This window comes from Lonchura striata, chromosome 2, assembly GCF_050655825.1.
Source record: "Lonchura striata isolate lonStrDom1 chromosome 2, ASM5065582v1, whole genome shotgun sequence".
Taxonomy (NCBI): domain Eukaryota; kingdom Metazoa; phylum Chordata; class Aves; order Passeriformes; family Estrildidae; genus Lonchura; species Lonchura striata.
Genome location: NC_140704.1, coordinates 126,098,548 through 126,119,677, shown reverse-complemented (window position 1 = coordinate 126,119,677; position 21,130 = coordinate 126,098,548). Strand labels below are relative to the sequence as shown.

General features: G+C 41.5%; 1 protein-coding gene across 5 annotated transcripts in view; it reads right to left on the bottom strand.

Moving 5' to 3' along the window:
• The window catches only part of HNF4G (hepatocyte nuclear factor 4 gamma), a 61,497-nt gene extending 47,838 nt beyond the window's left edge, over nucleotides 1-13,659 (bottom strand). Inside the window, exon 1 of one of the 5 annotated variants that reach the window (XM_085572266.1) lies at nucleotides 12,058-13,659. Coding sequence is in view for 1 of the 5 variants with exons in the window: in XM_085572265.1 (XP_085428391.1) it covers nucleotides 11,432-11,456 (25 nt within the window). In the remaining 4 variants the exon portion in view is untranslated. Of the gene's footprint in view, nucleotides 1-11,431; nucleotides 12,016-12,057 lie in introns of those variants that run through there. The other 4 variants (XM_085572267.1, XM_021550537.2, XM_085572268.1 and 1 more) reach the window with 4 other exon arrangements.
• Nucleotides 13,660-21,130: the final 7,471 nt, after the last annotated feature.

The following is a 21,130-nucleotide window of genomic DNA, read 5'->3' as shown; positions in this document are numbered from 1 at the left end:
ATATTATATATACCTTAGCACAGACGACTGCACTGCAGAGGATCTCACAGCTGAAACAACTCTTAGAGAAGAACAAATTTTTTTTTGTTTCAAAATTTATTGCATTTTTTAATGATCTAATAAAAGCTTTTTAATTTCCAAGTCTATGCATTATTTTTCTTCTCTTGATATGACTTTAACAGCTTTACAAAGAATGCAGTATACTAGCTTCCCCAAGTAAACTGTAATACCTGTAACTCATAGGACTGGATTACAAAGCTTTTCTTTCAAACCCACATCGGGAAAACACCAAAAGTTAAGTATTTATGTAGCAGGTATTTATACATGCTGGAATTAAGCAACTGCATGTGAACCTGTGAGTTGAAAGGATTGAGCAAAGAACCAATTAAGATTCTCTACTGTAGAAAACTTCTTCATATAATGGTGGCTTTAAGTACTTTCTGCAGTCAAGAACAAGCAATTGTCTGTATCCATACTGTTCCATTGTTAAGGTACAAGCTAGGCAAGCCCATAAAATTGCTTCAATCAAGTAACATGTAAAGGGAGTTAGCACTAAATTTAAAAATTACTGTCACACAATGAAAACATGTTAAATGAAAATGATAGAATTCATTTTACCTTTTATTACAGTAATTCTTAAATTGATGTAATTTAATTAACTTTAGTTTGGTCAGCAGAACGATCCACAACAGACTGTGCAGAACTGATGCAAATATTCGCACATGCCGCATGACAGGAGTGATGTACTAGTAATAGTATATTGATGCTGATGTTCTGGCATCTCTGTTAAACTATTAAAATAGTTTCATTTTGTTAAAAACTTGTACTTAGAATTCTTTATTCAGCTGCAAATTGGAAATGTTATTAATCAAGCTATTTTTCACTTCAGCTCTTAACTTTGGCTTACCTTTTTCTTATCATGTTTATGCCAAAGTGATTTCATAGTGCATTTGGTGTAGAAGAAAGAGACATTAAAGAACTTGACCAACTGCAATATATTAACAATGAGCTTCTAACAGGTATATGTATACATGCCTTGTAATACATACACATTACTCTCTAATTCCTCAACTCTCCCACTTTCTTTGTAATATAAATCTATTACTACTATTTTTGCTCATTTTTCTTGTCTCAATTTTTTTTTTTTGTCTAAGCAGAGAATCTTTCCCTTGTGAACTACAAGGCTGTTCTGAGCTCTCTGTCTTCTCTCCCAGATCATCACATTAATACTGCCCTAATCCCTGAACCTGAGGTCGTCAGGTTCTATAATTCTAACCACCACACCAGCTCCAGCAATGCTTATTTTTAGATACTTTAGCACCTATGAACATACCTCCTTCTTTTTGCCCCTGTTTTTCAAGTTCCGTGTTTCCTCTTGGCTTACAACACTGCAACCTGAGATATGCCTAAAGCAAGCACCTCTTTTTTTGCCCCTTCTCTGTACTCTTTCTCAACTGATTCCATATTTCATAGTTTCAGCATCAATCCAGTTTTTCTCCTCTGCTTGCAAACTGCTTGCTGATTCTCTGTATATAAAAATTCCTTTGCCACAAAGCCAGAGTGTGCTCTTTTTCTCCAAGGACTTTGTGGACAACAGATTACTCAGAATCTGAGACCCAGCAATGGAAATTTTTGCTGACCTTGTCCCTTTTTAAAGATAGTTCCACCTGGAAGTCCAACCATGTCCATTAGCTCCTATGACTAATGCCTGAGCTGTGATCTTCCTGGCCACAGCAACTCCAGGTACTGGAGGTCAGTTACTTCATTTCATCCCTTAAAAACCTGAGTTTGGAGGGAGAGCAGAGCTTTACAACCTCTGCTATAAACATCTTTACCAAATTCTTCACCTTGACTTTCACCAGTTTTTAGTTCAGCTATGTCTCTTTCTGCCCTAAAGCCAAACTTTCCAGTCCTAGAGATGTACAGACTGTAATGTATGCCCTAACACATAGAATGGTATTCCTGCTCCTCACTCAAGAGTAAGTTACAACAAGAAGAATAAATTTCCTCCAAGATTAACCCCCTCTCTCTCCAAAGAATTTGCTTGTAGAAATCTACAGTAATGCAATAAGAACATGGTATGCCACATTTTTTATGCTGTGACTGTCCAACCAAACTACATTTAATATCCTGGCAGCTGCTCTCCTTGCATCTTTAGCAAAAACTGGTGGGCTACTTGAAATACAAAGAAAAGTAAAGAGAAAAAAAAGCCATACCAGCTCCCAAATATATGCACAAGGAATATACAATCAGCCCTTCTATGGAAAAAAATACCTCTGCCCACTATTCTTACTTGTTAATACTCATGCCTATAAATAACCTTGCAAACACTTATTTTCTTTCTGTGAGGGCAAGGCAATTCTGATGGAGCTGCACAGCTATACTAAAAATGGGAGAAATATATATAGTGAGAAAAGTCAAGATTTAACTTCACAGAGGTTAAAAAATCAACAATTTTGCTTAAATAAAAATGTACATATTTGTGATACACATAGGAATCTGGAATTAATTAATTTGACATAGGTAACAATATAGACTGAACAGGTATCAAGCCTCAGTCAACGGGGATGAATAAATTCCTCAGGGAATTCAAAATGAATGTGATTCTTTCCGTCATTACAACCAACAATGTTTCTTAATGTAGCTACTAAACCTTAATGTTCTGTTTAAGAAACAGTCTGCAGTAAGGTTCTCACATGTGCGGCATCATTCCAAAGTGTTACAAGTAAAGTTCCTACAAACTGAAAAATGCATTGGTCAAGACCTAGACTACACAAAAATTTAAATTAGTAAAAATTTTCTTCTAAATTTAAATAATAATTTAAGGATCTGTTTAAAAAGCCAAAACACACACACACACACACATACACAGCAAAAAAACAACCAAACTATAGAAATATTCATTGGTTTTGCCTTTGTTTTGTTGTAGACTATTCTTAACAGATGGATTTAAATATGCAAAGAGTTTGCTTAATTCCAAATTTCTCAATACTAACTGCATGTAGAAAATAAACATAAATAAATATAACAATAAATATAAATATAGATATAGATATAAAAAATAATATAAATATAAATATAAATATAAATATAAATATAAATATAAATATAAATATAAATATAAATAATATAAATATAAATGTAAATAATATAAATATATAAAGTGCATCTCCTTTATAAAAGCAAAGAATTGTTTAATGAAGCAGCTGTTAAATGCTTTGCATTTTTTTTTCTTACAGCTACATCTACTACAGCTGCATCTGCTTTGGCATTGCGGCACATTTTACCACTCAATAAAGTAGGTGTCACTGGAATAAACAAAGCATTTCTTATTTTTTCCCACATTCATTACATATGAGATTTAAATAATGCCTATCTTTCTTTGGGATTTTTTTTTCTGTAAGCCATCATCAGCCCCATCTCATTTCTTTAATTTGGTGTAATTTCCATGGGAATACTACAAGGAATATGTATAAAAGCTACAGACTCTTTCTCACACCATAATCTTCTCAAGGCATTTCAAATACACTCACTCTGAGTTTTACATAGAAACCATAGAATTTTTTTTGTGTTGTAAAGTATCTTCCTTTCACAAACTTAACACCTTTTGCTTTAAATGTTGATGGCGCTTAAGTATAGGGTCTGTCTTTAAAACAATTCTTGTATTGACCATCTTCTTTCTAATGGGTGATTGCACAGAATATTTAATAATGTATTTCATCTGGTACATTTAGTTTCCATGAAAGCAATGTAGCAGAGGAAAGAAAAAAGAGAGGTAGCAGTGACATAATACTACCTACAGCACATTGTGTATTATCATTAAGAGTCTGATAGAGCACCGTTTGAGAATCACTGTTCTGTTCCACTATAAACACAGATATTTATAGACCAGCAGATATATTTAGTGTCATAAACATCCCCCCTGGTCGGAAAAATTAAATTACATACACTGTTTAATATTAGGTGGCTGGTTTGTTTTCTTTTTCTTTTATTCTTTCTTAAATTACAAGGCTAATGAGGCATACAAAATGATTCTAAATGAATTTAAGAAAGGATGTAAGACTTGCTTTATGGGAAGGTTATTGATTTTCAACAGGAATCTAACTATGTCACATACTAATAAGAGAATTGCATGTTTTGTATCAGAGCAAGAAGGCAAGCAATTTTCAGACTTGTATGATTCACAGATATAGAAAATATATGTATATCTCCAAATGCTGTATCTAAAAATGTAAAGACACACTATAAGTAACTTCCAGCATTCCCAGCATGAAGATACCCTTGTATGTACACAAGCTCCTCTTACAGTTCTAGTATAACTACACAGACTCTAGGGTTAGGGTCACCACAAAAAGCCAGCACTGGGTCCAAACAAAAACGATGCAGAAATCTGAATTCAGTAATTTTAGATCAGGACACAGAGAAGGAAAGAAACATGAGGATGTTTGTGGTCTTTGGAAAACCAATTCAAAACTGTAAATGGGAAAGCACAGAAGCTGAAATAAAGGGAGTCCTGTAAATAGGAGCAACTAGCAAACCATAAATTTTTCTTCATATTTGAAAAAAAAAATCTTTTGACTTATCAAGGATTACAGGATATGTTAAATTCTTTACCTAGCTAAGACTAGGTATCTTTGATTTTCCAGTATTACAAGCTACACTTGTAGCAAGCAGATGTATCCTTTTGTGGAGAATGCACCACACAATCCATTTTCCAGATTTCTACACCATGTTGCCCAAAGTTTCCGCTTCTAGTTGTACTTGTCTGAGGTAGAGCAGAGCTCTTAAACTGGAAAATACAACTCTATTACTTTGACCTCCTTTAATTACCAGAAAAGGCAGAAAAAAGAAGCTGTTTTCATAGGAACTTCCAACTGCATGCTGCCTTTCTATGTTTGATAAGCAGTTAAATTCTATACAGTAGCCTCCCTACAACTATTAAACTGTGTCCAGCTAACAAAATACTTATGTACCAAGAGAGTTTTTTCTTCATGACCTTCACCATACAGCCAAGGTATAAAAAGCAGTTTGTTTGCTTGGACTGCTCACAATGCTTTTCATCCTTTCAGAGAAAGCAAGAGCTCTGACCTACAAAGTCAAAGCTACGAGATGCATATGAACACTGACCATAAAGGGTTAAAAATTTTGCTGCAGTCTCATAGATATTTTCTTCAGGCCATTCAAAGTTGTGTTCATTTTCTACCTGCCAAGGTTTTTGCAATGCATATATTTATCTTAATTTCAAGATAGTCCTTTATGCACTCTGAAACCACAGAATCTTGGGAATTATTGAGAATGTCTTTCATTTTCTGCCCTCTTTCAGCTTCAAATTCATCTTGGGAAATAAATTACTTGACCTACTAGATTAAAATAAGATAAAAACTTCACTATTAAATTCTGCACTAACAAAACTCATGGTAAAATTTATGTTAACATTTGAATCCCTTTCTCATCCAGAGCATGCAAACTGCTTAACATTTCCTTGCCCTTCAAATGTAAGCCTATGAATTGAAAGTTTCCAAGTTTTGCTCCATTATTTAAAAGATCTCTATAGATTTGATATCAGAAAGATTACATTAGCGGAGTTGCTTGTTCTTCTATTTACCTCTAAAACATCAACAACATGTTAAACATGTGAAATGAGTTGTCCTCCATAAATTTTTGAGCAGACAAATGCCCCTTCAATTATATATCTACCAGTCAGCCTACTTGTTTTAGCAAGAAAAGAAATTACATATTTTGTTGACTGACTCTTCTTTTCAGCGGTGCCAGCACAGGCGGGCATACACGCAGACCTCAGCTGTGCAAGTTCAACATGAACTTGATCAACACGCGTCCGCCTGTATTTGGCCATTGAAGCAACCATCTCCACTGGGGCCAAACGTATGTAGTAATGCTGGCAGCTTTGTTATAGGGACAATCACCTTTAGGCCAGGTGAGAGCTTAAGTGGAGAAGCCAGCGGTGCTAATGCCTTACACTGCCTTGGTTGTTTCGGGAAAGCCAGAAAATGGAAGCAAAATTGCATCAGCCTGCGCCAAGGAACTTGCATGCTTTCTTCTTAGCTCTTACATACGTGCAAACAAAGGCATCTGAAGGAAACCTGAAAAATCTGGCTAAAATGGACCTTAAATTAACCCAAAGGCTCAAACCAGCCTTGTGTGCCCCAAAGTATAGAATGTGCCCGCATTTTTAAATGCAGTACAGATGGTAAAGTCCAGGGCACTGGGGCTTTGGTTCATACTACTTCGGTTTTACTCTGAATGCTAAATGACAATAGCTAAGAAGATACAGACCCTGTAAAGTAGCTTTTGTTTGAGATATGTTCTTTTAAACTAAAAAAGTCATAATAAACAAAGAAACAAAATCCATTCACAGCCCTAACCTATTACACCTGCAACTAGCTTAATGAATTTTGCATTTTTTCTTAAACTTCTTCCTGCTACTCCTAAAGCTACTTTTTGCTCTTTGGGGGAAATTCCAAGCAAAATTTCCTTTTATTTAATTTTTATTTTTTATTTTGATTTTTGAAGATAGTGTTTTGTTGACGATATAATGATCTACTTTTCCATACAAGATTGGGTGTCAGAACCAAACCCTTAAAGGGACTAGTTTGTATTGCTGTAACTTATCTAGAAGAGCCTGAAATTAAGCATAACAAGATAAATCTCATAATAAACCTGACTGCCTTTCTCTGCATTCTTTCCCTCTTACTATCATAGCCAAAGTTATTAATATTCCTATGATCAAATGTAAAGTTTTACCTTAAACTTATGTCTGCTTAAGTGCTGGCAGATCAAAACTGAAGTAAATTAAAAAGCATTGCCCCTAAGTCTCCCTAAAACCCTAGTTAAAATTGCATGTTCAATATTAATATAGTTACCGAAGCCCAGATAGTCAGATAAAAATACCAAAAAAAAAAAAAGAAAAAAAAAAAAAAGAAGAAAGTTAAAAGCAATAAGGTAAGACACTCTAAAACATCACCAGAGACAAGAGGGTTGGAAGACATTATAACCTCTTTAAAAATGTAAATCTTTTGAAAATGCTTTGGATTTGGAGATGAAAGTCAGAAATATCACTGTTCTTCCAAAAGGCAAGAAATATTACATACGGATAATACATGCCTATTATGTAGATAATGCCTAGCACCAAAATCAGAACTAGTATTAAAAGCTCTGCATTGTTTTCTCCTTTTTAAGAAAAAACCTACTTCCATTTTTGTGAGGACAAAAGAGGCAATATGAATCAAAGGGTAACTGCCCAGAAAGCATGTAAAACTCCCCATGCACCCAATGTATGGGATCTCTATCCCACTGAACAGGGCCATTGCAAGCCTACCAAACAGTCCAGCAGAAAATACTGTTTTCAAGTTGTTTGGCAGCTGGGAGTAGGCAGCAGTAAGCAGCTGAAGTATTTAACAATTTGGTGTACAAATTGTTAAATTATTTCCCGAAAAATTTTATCCTTTTAACTACAACAGCAGGTATAAACTAACCTGTTAGGGACCAAGAGAGGACAGGGATTGAGTATTAATGTACAATACAGCATGGTCACCATGTCACCATCTCTTTTCTGTCTAGTATGTCTGAGTAGTCTCTAGACCTTTACTGAGGCAATTTTGTCAGCTAATGTCAGTCTGGCATTTCCTTGCAAGAGAGATAAATATTATCATCCTGGAGGGCATAAGACACTTTGGGGTATGATTCTGAAACAGGTGGTATCAATAAGAATCATCTTTCTCATAACAGTCTTCAATTTACAAAGAAAGAAACAAGCAAACAAACTGTAGCTGCAGAGGTCCAAAATGGGTTTAAGATATATGATCAACTGGGTCATTGTAGTCAGAAATCTTCAAGCATCTGGGCCAGCTCTGATAGTATGAACTGGTCCCACTCAGTGCCGACTGTTGATACACATCAGCAGTTAATGAAAATATCTTTATTTAACAAAAAAAAAAAAAAAAAAAAGGGAAATTCAATCACCACAACTCTGCCAGCGAGGCCTATTTTGGTTAGCAGGTAACTGGTGACACTGCTACTGTCTCCATCAAGTCCAATCCAGGCTGGGGTAGCCTAGTAATCTCAGACAAAATTACCCTGAAAAAGAGGATTCTCATTGCAACACTCCCACAGATGCACCATCAATTGCAAGCTGAGTTGCATTTGTCATTTCATGGAGTCTCTGTCCCACTCTCCCACCTGAGCCAAATTTTTTATTTAGGCAAGAACAGATACATATCAAGAAATCCTCTTCCATCAGACAGCTAAATATAAATAAAACCCCCAGAAGTCTACAAACAAACTACACATTAGAAATAGACAGTGGAAACAGTGCTGTTTGTGTAGGTGTATTGCAGTTGGATTCCCAGATAAAGAGGAGGCAAGGAAAATTCTCACAGCGCCTTGTATACTGCTGACTGTAATGTATGTCCCTGTTGCCTGGATACCTCTAGTGAATTACCAAGCAAGAGTGTGAGTTTTTTTCCTTGATCAGTATTAAATAAAAAAATCCCAACCTCCTGCTCTATAAGAGGCAGAAGATGCACACGGAAGCTTCCCTCGGCTGTGCCAGCCAAATGCCAGAAAGAGACAAATCGAGCCTTGAGAATTTTAAATCTTGTGGGTTGCCATGCCACGTTATGAACTAGATCTCATACAATTCATCACCCAAGTTGCAGAAAAATAGTTCAAGAACTCAAAATAATGAATTCTGTCATTTCCAATAGAAGTGTGAAGGGAGAATTATGAATGAACCTTTTAAAAACACGTATGTGGAGGGAGATTGCCCTTCTACAAAATGAAAGCAGCAGGCTTCTATTTAAATGGCCCAATCCTGAAAGCGAGACCTTTCATTTTCAATTAACTTAAATTGACAATTGAGAAAGGTTTGAAAATGTTGTTTCAGTTTGATAGATCTCACTTCTGACATTACACACACCATTCTGACCTGATTTTTAGGGTGTGCTGTTTTAAAATTGAGAATTTGAAATGAAAAATATTTGATTCAATCAAAGCTGTTGTAACACCTTCAAACATCTTAATCTGTTAAAAATGCATGTTTCTTATTTCCTCATAATGATATGTACATAATGCATCATTCATTGATACATTAAAAACTGAGAGCCATGCTTTCCCTTAACCTTACATTCTTTTATGTTGCAGCAATACTTTCACTGAGAAACTTAATGTATTACAGGACATGCTACCATGTACAACAGATAACTATTTACCAGACAAATAAAACCTTTCTTTATATTCTAAAGCACTCTACGTTAAAAATCTATCATATCAGAGTAATGCAGTTACCCAATAAAACATACCTCCTGTCCACATGACACAACACAGACAAATCAAACTGATTTTCAGGCTTAATACTAATTCTCAAACACAGAGAGTTTGTGTTTGAGAGTGGAGACCTTCTGAAGAGCTAAACAACTTCATCAAATGAAAAAAAAAAACAAAAAAACAAACAAAACAGGTAATATTTGAAGCTCACAAGCAATAAATGGGTCTTTGAAACCACTGCGAAGTGAGGCATAGAGATCCCTGCACTGAAATAGTTCATTTAACAATTAAGACACGGAGTACCTTGCCTCTGCTATTTGACAGATTCAAAAGCACAATCTGCTCAGCTCAGAACACCCCTAACACCAGTAATGCAGTTTTAAGTCAGTCATGAATTATTGTTTGTTGTAATCTATTAAATTCCCAAATGAACCAAAAACCAACAAAAAATTGATGTTTTTTTCTATCATATGGGTTGCCATATTGCTAGTTTTGAATTTAATTTTTTTTAAGGAAGTATCTTTTAATTAATGACCTGCCAAGAATTGAATTGTTTGAAGTAATGTTTTCTTTCTCATAGCCAGTGGTGATTGATGTACATAATGCAGGTCTGCAGATAACACTGATAACACTAGACCCCGTTCTCCCACCACAGGCTTAACAGACAGGCAACTTCTTACAGTATGGAGTCCATATGCCCCTGACATAAAGTCTGCCATGAAGTTTGAAACCAAAGCCATGTCCAGCTTAAGGACTGAGTTCTGTTCTTGCACTACTGTAGGTTTTGGGAAACTGAGCAGACTCAAACAGATTTGATTCAGAGATTCAAACCTGGGCAAGCAATCCTGGACCATTATCTTGAGGGAAGGGAGCAGTAAAGACATGCTTATGTAACTTCTGTTAGAATTGGCTTAGTGATAATTTAATTCTGTGCACAAATTAGAAGTAAACACCACTTGGCCATCCAAGGATCTGGCCATTGTAGCTGGACCACAAGAAACCCATTTTCCTCATTGTACCTCCATGGTAGGAGGCAGTAGGGATGGCAAAGATAGCTCCATGCCACCTGAAGCTTTTCCCAATATGCTGCCTAGGAGTATTTACAATAGCCATCTTGGAAATGCAGACTGGACCTCTGCATTGCTTTAGTTTTAAACTTCTGCAACTAAGTACTAAAATTTTTGGAACATATATTCCTCTTGTTATATGACGCAAGTTGCAGAGAAAGCTTTGCTTTGCATTAAGGAAACACAAAGTTTGCATTCCAGGAAAAGAGTCCAAATGTGTGAGTTGCAAAAGTCAAAGGTAACATCATGAACAATGTAACAGCATCCTGATCCTGTCTGACACCTATTTGTTTAAGTTTTTTTTAATACATGTATAAAGTGAGACTAAGGCAGCTTGGTGTCTTTCAGCAGGAGAGAGGGGTACAGGACCCAAGTACTGCACAATGAAAATAGTACTTCCGAAATTCTTTTTTGAATACTCTGAATACTTCAGAAGCCGAAGGATAATGAGAAGTGGGAACTACCACAAAGCATTTTGTCCTTTTTCCCTTTACCATATGACTATGAAAGAGTAAAACAATGAAATGACAAAAATGCTGTTCATCATATTTCAAAAACACCTGCATATATATAAATGTTTAATATGCCTCCTATATAAGATGAAAGAACTTCTTAAGGAATATGGGAAATGACATAGCACTTTATAGTTTTTTAGCACACAAGAGACTCAGGGTTGTGAAAGCATCCTAAGTCTGATTCACTAGCTCAGTTTTAATGAACTCAGCATCAATTAACAGAGATGCTATGTTAAGTGACTCCACTTTCTATGTAACACGGATAAAAAAGCACAGTAAATCAAAGCATGTGCAGCACTTTACAAGGCCGACACAAAGGAAGGTCCAATTTAACATAGTTTACTATTGAATAGGATTCACTGTTAAAAATGTATAAAGTTGCTTTATACTACTGATACCATTGTAATCTACTGTCTCCAAAATGCTTGACTATATTGCCCATTTCAGGGTACAGGAACAGATGTTCAACTCACAAGTGTGACATCTGAAAGTTCGCTTTCATCAAAGATACCCTGTAAACAGTGCACCTGCAGCACTGTAAAAGCTGGATCCACCTGCAAAACTTACCCTTTGATTCTTCTGCTTGTTTCATGTTTGAATTTTTCTCTTTGAATTTTTTTCCCTCTAAGTATTTTGGGATTCTTTAACAAGGCGTCCAGCACTGGCCAAGTGCTCTACTACTAGCAAATCTCTACAATAACAATTCATCTGTTGCACAGGTGACCATGAGGGCGGGGGCGGAGAAATCAATAAGGGAGGCAAAACCAGAAAAGCCTTTTAGAAAATGTTCCTTAACCCGGTGCAAAGCCGTGACTTGGCTGTTGAGGAGCCACAAATGCCATCACGGCGCCAGGCAGCGGCGCGGCCGGACGCGGCGCAGGGGCAGAGCGGCCGGGACGGGGACACGCACACACGGGCACGCATCTGGGGGACACATACACACACACCCCGCCCCGGAGCTGCGCCCGGTGCGGCGCCTTTCCCCGCAACGCCCCTGGAGCCGATAACAGGGACACGTGACCAGGCGATTCAGGGGAAAAAAAAGAATCAAAATTTAAAAAGAATAACGCAAAATCCCCCCAGACCGGCTGCTGTCCTTCGGCCACCAGCTGTGCCGCCGCGCACGTCGGCCCCGGCGGCGCGGCGGGCGGCGCGGGCTGTGTCACTGGGCGGCCGCCGTCCCGCGAACTTACCGGCGGGGCCGCCCCGTCCCTCGGCCTCCGACGGCGCGGTCGCAGCTCAGGCCGGCGGCATCCCCCGGGCCTCCTGCCTCCCCCGCACCCCCCGGCTCCCCGCGGGCGTCTCGGCGCTGGGCTGCGCGACTTGTTAGGTGCGGTGACAACGTCCTCACCATATGCCGAAGCGGGAAAGGAGGAGAAGGAGGAGAGTATGTGTAGGGGTGAATTAACTTTGCTCAATGGCGACAGGGCAGCAGCCTCAGCCCCAGCATCAGATCGATTTACTAAACAAACTGAAACGTGGGTGGGGACGTTAAACAGTAACCAGCGGCCTCAATGAAAACTGAAAGCTGCTGCTGCCGCCGCTGCCAGCCCCTGGCCTGCGCAGCCCGCGCCCCGCCGGCGGGCGGGCCCGCCGCTCCCCTCAGGGCCCGGGAGCGGCTGGCGGGAGTGCGGGGCTGCCACGGGCCTTGGCTCCCGGCCCCGGTGCCCTCGGCCGGCTCCGCGGCAGCGCCCCCGGCCGCCAGGACTGGAAAGCGGCCAGTGCCCCGCTGCCGCGGCTCTACCCCGCCGGTCGCCCTTGCCTCTGTGAGCGGGGTAAACGTCCCCCGGGCCGCCCGGCTCTGCCCCGCTAGGCGAGCCCAGCGCTCCGCAGAGACCGAGCGATCGGCGACCCGTGTCCCGGGGTCGTCCCGCAGCACCCGCCCGCGGCCCTCCGCACCCCGCCGTACCGGGTGGCCAGGCGTTTGCGGGCACCCCGGCTTCTAATGTTCCCATCCCGGTGCCGCTCTCCCGGTGTCTTCACTGAGCCTGTCACGGGAGGAAAGAAGCCCTCTCTTTTTAGCTCAGTGCTTGGCTATGTAAAGAAATGGGATCAAACACGGGGATCCACTGCAGGCTCTGGGTTCCCTGCGCTAAAGACACTTCGCCGGCCTCGTTGAGCTGGGAAGGTCGTGACACGAGGAAGTGTTTATAAAATAAAAATTGCCGTTGTTTTCAGACATTGAACATTCACAAACTCGAAACAATAATTAACGCCTTGCTTATTACTACCCGCTCACACTCACAGAGGCATTAGGAAGAAAGGAAATAATTCAAGAAGGATGGTGCCTTGCCACTCCACACATCATCTGTGGGGGCCTCCTCGGCAGCGTGAAGGGTGGGTATTTGGCACAAGTTCCCGTGTAACACTGACTAAAGTACCCGTAAGAAGGGGCTGCCTCGCCGTGGATGCGTGAACACGCCTGACATCCGCACCCGCACGCCCGTGCCAGTGATTTAACGACGCTCTCACAGGAGAGGGACTGCACGGGCTCTACACAGGAAGGAGGTTGGAAAAAAAATAAATATGAAAAATGTTCTCTTCCTTCAGTCTCTGAAAGCGGCCGGTGATTGATTGGTTTCCCCGGCGAGCAGATCAGCGGGTTTCCTCTACTTTCTTACCAGCGGTACATTGCTATGCTGTTGGATCTCGTTAAGATGGCCAATTCCTCATTTCCAGAATTTCCCGTGAAAACTCTGGATCCAGTTTCTGGGGGCTTTCGATTGTCCCTTGAAAGGAGCAAAGATAATTTTGCTTGACAATGCCCCCCCCTCCCCATTACAAAACATTAATAATCACTGGAAATAATTGTCCAGATAGCCACAAGAAAGGTGTAAATACACCCAAAGCCCTCCGGTGTTATTTTAAAGGCGGTTTTTAAAGGACCAATAAAAGTGGCCGAGGAAGACTTGTTTCTGAGGGGTTCTTGCCCATCTCCTGCCGCAGATAAAATACTGCAGGCAGGGGCAGCACTGACAGTGAAATAAACGTTACTGCTGCTGGCTCCAGCGCGCCTCGGAGCAATCCGCAGGCACAAATAGCCGGTTTAAAAAGTGACTATGACTTACGTGAGGGTTGTTTTTTACCTCTCTTCAGAGAATCTCGGGCATATGCCGTGAGCTAATAACCAGTTTTCTTAGATGAATGAAGAGGAAGTGTCGGAGTTTCTTTGCTGTCTTAATTAGAATAAAGTTAACACGCTAAAGCTGTGTGGTCATCTGAGGCAAGTGTATTCAGTTATACTTGCATCCAGATGCGGGTTGATTTGATGGGAGGTGGGGGAGATAGAGGAGGGGGTCAAGACGTTTTGATTCCAGTCCCTTCAGCGTATACAAACGTTATTATTATTCTTTGTGTGGGAAGGGTACTGCTTTGTTCCAAAACCAAATAGCTTGCAGAAGAGTAAATGGAATTTCTTTCCTGTGAGGGGAATATTCGCGCCTATTTCTCATCACATAAGGCCACGTTTGATTTAACCTTAATATAACTAGTGGCTTTCATTTCAACTTCGGCGTTTCCTTAAATGGTTTTTATTAAGTGGTCGTCTCTTACAGTTACCAACGTTTTTGAGGAAGAGTGGGGTGCGGCACAGAGTCCCTTGATGGACACCTCGCAGCCGGTGCTACTTCTGAAGCAGCATTTTCACGTGCACGTCCACGATGAAATCATGCGACCGCTCTAAGAGCCACGGTAGCTGTAAACTGCCCCAGCGCCCATGGCCGAGCCCTTCCCGCTTCCCTCAAGGGTGGGGGGCTTCCGCCACCTCCAGTCGTCCCTCCCTCTATTGAGGATGGAGCACCAAGACACTAGGGCAGCGGCCAGATCCCTCTGCCCCGCATCTCCGAAAGCACCAGCTGGGCCATAGGAGGCAGGAGAAGCCCCTTTTGCTCTCCTAACTACACCCCGGGGAGCAGGGCTGGGATACGGTGCCGAGGGGAGAAAACCCACGAAGCCTTTTACAGCGGAGATAACGAATATATCCAAGCGTTGACCTCAAGGGGAATGTCCCAGACAGTATGATCTCTGTGCCATTTTGAAGAAGCCCCTCTAATCACTTTGCTGCCTCTGGCTGTGTCCGCAGACAGCTGCTGGGCGGCTGCCCGCGGGGCTGCGGCCGCCGGCATAGCCCCCTCGTTCCAGCGGGGCCAGCGACCCCCGCCCCGGGCGAGCAGCCCGGCACGCTCCCGCAGGGCAACATCTGCGAGGGTCTGCCCTTCCCGACCTGCTTCCAGCAGCGTTTGTCAAGCCCTCGCCAGGCAGTTTATTCGGGGAGAAAACAAGAGGAGCTGGCGGAGCTGCCTCTGCGGGCGGCGGGACAGGGGCTGGGGTCGGAAACGGGCGGCCGCCCATCGCGGCAACCCGCCCGGTCTCCTCTCGCTTCGTTCCGGTATCATTAACCTGCGGGTGAAGCAACTGTTTGTGTGCACTCTCTCCCTCCCCTGGGCTGCTTTTTTCCCTGTTACTGATCCGTCCTTCGTAAATCATTTATGGGGAACTAGGCACTTCTCTCCTCGCAGGAGCTTCCCTTGAAAAACTTTCCCTTCTTGAGGCAAGTGCCTTTCCTTTGTTATCACGAATAATTGATAAAGGACCCCAACGTGTCTTCAAAAACCATCTAAACGGCTGCCGGGAACTATAGTCACTTGGGGTCAGGGGGTGCTCCTGCCTTTAAAAGCGCAATACAGGAAACGATCAGGACCAAACCGGTTTAAAGAAACAGATAGTTTTATGTGGTTACCTGAAACCATAAATGGGAAGCGCAGTCTAATTTTACAGGTTCTGGTATCGAGCGTTCAAGCTGAGCAGAGCCCTTTCCCCCTCCTTCTGATCAGAGAGCACCTGGCATTCTGTACTAAGGTTTCTGCGTTTTGTTGCTTCGAAAAACAGAGTGAAAGTGCATTGTTCAAAAGAAAAAGAAAAGCCGTAAACCTCTTAAAACTCTGAATCGTCAGATTACGCCGGCACCACGCGGCTGTGAACGGTTTTCAAGGGATGCATTAGACTGGTTTCTTTAGAGGTTCCCTGGCTAAACTATTAATTGTCAGGATTTCATGAAAGATTTGCAGACTTTACAATCGTTTATGATCCGTGCAATAAAAAGTCGGAGATATGGGCAAACTGGTTCAAGGTGTAATGCAAAGATGTATTAGGTGCCCTTGGCAACTATCTATGGGTGCTGTTTGTGTTCTCCGAACACGCCCTTCGCTGCAATGAACATTTCTGCAAACCGCGGGTTGGGTTGTTCATTTCCAGAGCTCTGGAGGTTCACACAAAAGAGCTATAGATTTCAGGCAGGGAAATCGAATGCTTGAAAACTCATTCTAGTCCCCCGAAGAGTTCAAATGCAAGTCAGATAATTACCCTTGACGAAAAGTAAACTTCGAGGGAAAATATATGCCTCTCCCCCTCGTAAATTAAAAGCCCGCCAGAGAGTAGGTCTGAGTGTTCAGCGCCGCAGTGCTCTCCTGACCCCCATCCAGGCGGAGATCACATTATTGTCCGCCACAGCAGAAGGCGGAGAGGAACCCCTCGAATCCCAAGAAAGACACCTCAAAGGGTATCCCCGGCCCTCCGACGATATCCTATTTAGGAGCCTCACAAGCGAGCACCCCAGGCATTTTAAAGATTATCCCCCTAAAGATCTTTGAAGATTATGCTAATGACTGCAGATTACACGAGTTTACTGCCAGAGCGGCCGAACAAAACCCGCCTCGTGGCGGCTGCCCGCGGTCATTTTCTGCCTCTCTTTTAAGATGATTTGCGCCTCCCTCCCTCGGCCGTTCCTCTCATTAGCAGCGCAGGGAGGCGGGAGGCGCGGGGGGCTCCCGCTGCTCCGCTCTGTCTAACGGGGCGGGGGGGCTCCGGCGGCGGCGGGGTGTGCCGGGCCGGGCCGGGCCGGGCCGGGCAGCGCCGCAGGTACGGGGGAGCCGTGCGAGACCCAGCCGTGCCACCTAGCGGTGCGGGCCGAGCTGCCCGCCGCCCGGCACCTGCCGCCCGCCGCCGCCCGCCCCATTCCGCCACCGGGCACGGGGAGGCCGCGGCGCAGCACAACCGCAGGGTGCCCGCAGCGGGAGCAAGGGAGGAGCTCCCAGCCGGCAGCCTGCAAGTCCGACAGTGGGCAGAATCCTGCCAGCATGTGCCAAGTGTCACATGCAAAGCGTCTCACAGGTCGCAGAGGGGAGGAAACTATGGGCAGCCGAAAGGTTTGACGCTGCCTGAATGCTTAGTTCAACCCCAGCCCCACCCCACTCCGCATCTTGATCCTTTCGCTCCACAAATAGATAGGTGGCTAAGTAAGAGTGTAAGAACCAGGATCTCCTTCCCGTTTGCTTCACCTGACTCATGTCAGAGGTTCTAGCAATTCGTTCTCCAGAAAAACCACGTCCTCTGGTCCTGCTAATAAAGGGTGTGGAGTACATCATCGTCTAGAACATTCTCATTAACACACCTATAGTGAATGTGTGAGAGTATGAATCATGTCCACCATGTTTGTTTTTCTGATTAAAAATCCTACCAGGCTAAAGCAGGAGTAAGGGCTCGGAAGCACAAATGCTCCGCTGATGTAATGAGAACACATATAATGGAAATTATTCCCCAGCTGAAGACAGTAGCTGCATATTTGGAGATATAGTTTTGATCCTGTTGCTGACTCCAGAACATATTCATAATATACCCGATGCAAATGAGGATTAGTTTCCTCCCAAAATACATTCGAGAAATGTATGCATGAACAAAAGATGAAAGGAAAATGCTTATTATAAGTACTTCAACATGTCATATGTAAAAGCACTGGTCACAGCAGATCAGCTGTCTAAGGATTTGTTGCTTGGTATATGCATGTGAAGTGTGTTGTTCTGTGATTATTTGATGCCTATCATGTGGTTTAGAATATACCTAGTTCTTATCAAAAGGATGTATATGCATGGCAATTTTAGCATGGGTCTGTATCTGCTAGTCTACATGGTCTGTGCAATATGAGCTACTCTGGAATGATCCTAACTCAAGCGGAGGCTTCTCCATCTATGAGTATGCAGTGGTTGTGTTAGACTGCCTTCCTGATGATACAGGAAAATACCTTGGATACTGTAGGATAGGTAAGCAGAGAACATTGCTGTTGAAAGAGATTTAAACAGTATTGATATGAGAACACAGCAAAAATGAAACTGGCTGCAAGAGAGATTAACAGGATGAGCATGCATCTGATACATAATGTGTGCAAAAAATAGTTCCAACTCATTGATTCAGTTAGAGGAGATTGAATTCAAAATGTAGGCATGGAAAAAAATTATCTTTTACTGATAAGTGAGTATAATTTACACTGTGTGTACATATTGATATTGACAGTGTCGATGTGGTGTATGGAAACCATCTTCTGCTGGGAGTTGGGAATAATGCAATCTCCATGACACCAACTGATGCAAACTTCTGTTTTCTGTCAGGCTTCATGGCTAAAAAGCACCCTGGAAGTCTAATGAACCTTTTAAGAAATTCCATTTCTGTGTTAATAATGATAGTTAAAACTAAGTGGTCTGTCTGGGCTATTTTTATGCTCGCAGTGATGCAGAAAAGACAAGACAATTCAATTTTGCCCAGGTCTTAAAGTTTGCCAGATTGTTTTATAGCATTCCAGAGTGCATTGTTCTTGGCACTGAACTTAAATAACTGTGGAATAGGTTTGGAGCCCATTTGGGTGTTAAATTATTTTTCAAAAGAATTTAACTTTTTCCCTTTGCAAATCACCACCTTTTAAGTGGAGGCACAGACTCATGGCAATGCTCATGGTTTTATTTACTTTTTATAGTATTCTCTCACATTCTCCTCAATCCATGCAAACCACAGTGATTCATCTTCAGCTGAAAAGCGCTGCTTTAGGAAAATCTGGCTAACTCCTTCCCAATGGTTACACATGGTCATGTCTTTAGTGCAGAAGGCGGCCCGAATCTTGTCCATAGGACCTGAGGCTGAAGGCCTGGAGTCAGGTGAATGTTGAAGTACTTGGCCAGTCCCACCTTTGCTCCAAAAACTTCTTAGGTTGCCCAGCTTAAAGCTGCCACTTCCTCACATCTGCTACCAACTGTGTCAAAATTGCATCAGTTTGTTTCCTGTCAGATGATTCTAACAGTACTGGGCATGCATGCAAGTTATGATAGGAGATCTGAATGGGAGGTATAATGTTTAAAACACAGATAAAAGGAGGGCTGACAGCTTGCAGCAGAAGGTAAGTGGCTATATTCTGGGTTAACTACAGTGCTGGAGATGTTGAAGGTATAAGAACTCGATGATCTTTAAGGTTAATTCCAACACGAACTATTGTATAACTTTAGTCATCCCTGAGGAGAAGAATCTCTGTCTATCTTCAAGTTCTGAAGTTATCAAATCCAGAAGGGGCAGACCCTTTTATATGTACCTCAGCCTTTCATGCAGTCACAGAACTACCAAATCTGTGAAGAACCCAGAGCAGTGATTCATGTATATTCCTCATACTCTGTATAGAGCTCAGCAACATTCACCACACATGATCAAACTCTGCTGTGTTCAGATTTATGTTAATAATATGAGCCCATTTTTATTTCTAAAGTAGGAAAAATAGAGAAGAATGGCATTTTGTAATTTCAGTAGTTATTTTTAAAACTGCTGTCTAACATAGGTAGAGCTAAAAACGTTGCATTTTCATTTTCAGAGAGAACCATGTGAAATAATTGTGAAACAACCTCCCATCAGTCTAACCTTGAACATCATTGCAGTATGGGCATTCTTAAATTCTAGATGGTAAACTTAAATTTGTCATTTATTTAAATATTTTGCATAAAACTAAAAGCTTAATAAATAAATTGTAAAATCAAGCATCACTTAAGGTTGCAAAGATACGATATATTTATTTATTAAATAATTTGTAAAGTTTTGTCATTAACTTCATGAAATGTACTGGGGTCACCATAAAAATAACTGCACCTCATTGCACTATATAAAATAATACTGTTAATTTTCAGTAATTTTCTTATACTGTTTTGTACACAGGCATATTCTTTCACGTAATGGGAAAGATTCATGCATGTTTTTGCTGGCCTTGACAGTAGGATGTTTTAGTGAAGTACTGATTGTTTTTTCCTAGAAAGTTTGTATGTGGTATGGTAGCATGCTAACATGGATAAATTTTACCATATCCACCTTTTCCTGAGAAAATGAAAAAAAACAACATTTAAGTCCAGGTGATGTGCTGGTTAGAAGAAATGAAATGCATCAAACTTGTTACAAGATAGCTGTTTTAAGAGTTATTTGCCTTCCTTTTTAATACAAAAGATGTAAACCAAAAGAAGCATGCTGGGGAAAAGTACTTTGAAAGGAAATTTTTTTCCCCAGTGTGGAATTCATTGGATTCTCTGGGAAAGAATTCCTTGGGAAACAGCTGCTTCTCTATTGTCTCTGCAACCATTGTCACAGAACAGCTGATTTGTTTTTGAGGCATGATTTATATACATATTTATACATTTTTTTAAATGTACTGCTTTCTTTGCTCTCTCAGTAGATTAACTGTGATATTTTGACAAGTTGCTAGGCTCACTGTGTTCCGTTTGCTTATTCATGTACCTAGCGTAATGGGATGTTCCTCACATTGTAACAAATAGAACTTCTGGAGAGAAGGCCAGGCACAGATAGGAAAGGAAAGAGGCTTCAGACTCCCTAAAGATGAAAGAACATACTCCACAGGGTCTAAGTGCTATAAAGCATGCATGGAAGAAGATCCAAGATATATTTTTCAGGTGCTTGATACGAGCCATATGCATGGGAACCAGGGCTTGTGTTGCATCTGAGCTACTGGTGTGCACCATCTTCTGTTATAGTGTTTGAGCCTCAGGGCTGGAAATATGTACTGTGAAGTGAACTTCAGACCTTCCTCTGTATTGGAAGCATCTCTTCCCAATACCATTCATCCTATAGTGTTGTATGAAACAGGGAAGGGGATTAGGAAACTTGAAACTTAATTGAGCCCTATGACTGAAGAAGGTATTAGATGAAGCTTCTTGAGGAATCTTATCTTCAAAAAGTCTCTTATCCTGACTTGTAAAGGGACAAAAGTGACCAAAGTGAATTAGCACACTGGATAGGCTGCCAAAAGAAGCTCTTCCAAGGTAAGTCAACTATTCTTATGCTTTAAATTCACTGCCACTGTTCAAACAGGTAAACTTAAACCAATTAATTTATATTCATGTTTCATCTTATTTTATTATAGAGTAAAAATGTGTAGCAAAATACATATATGCAGCC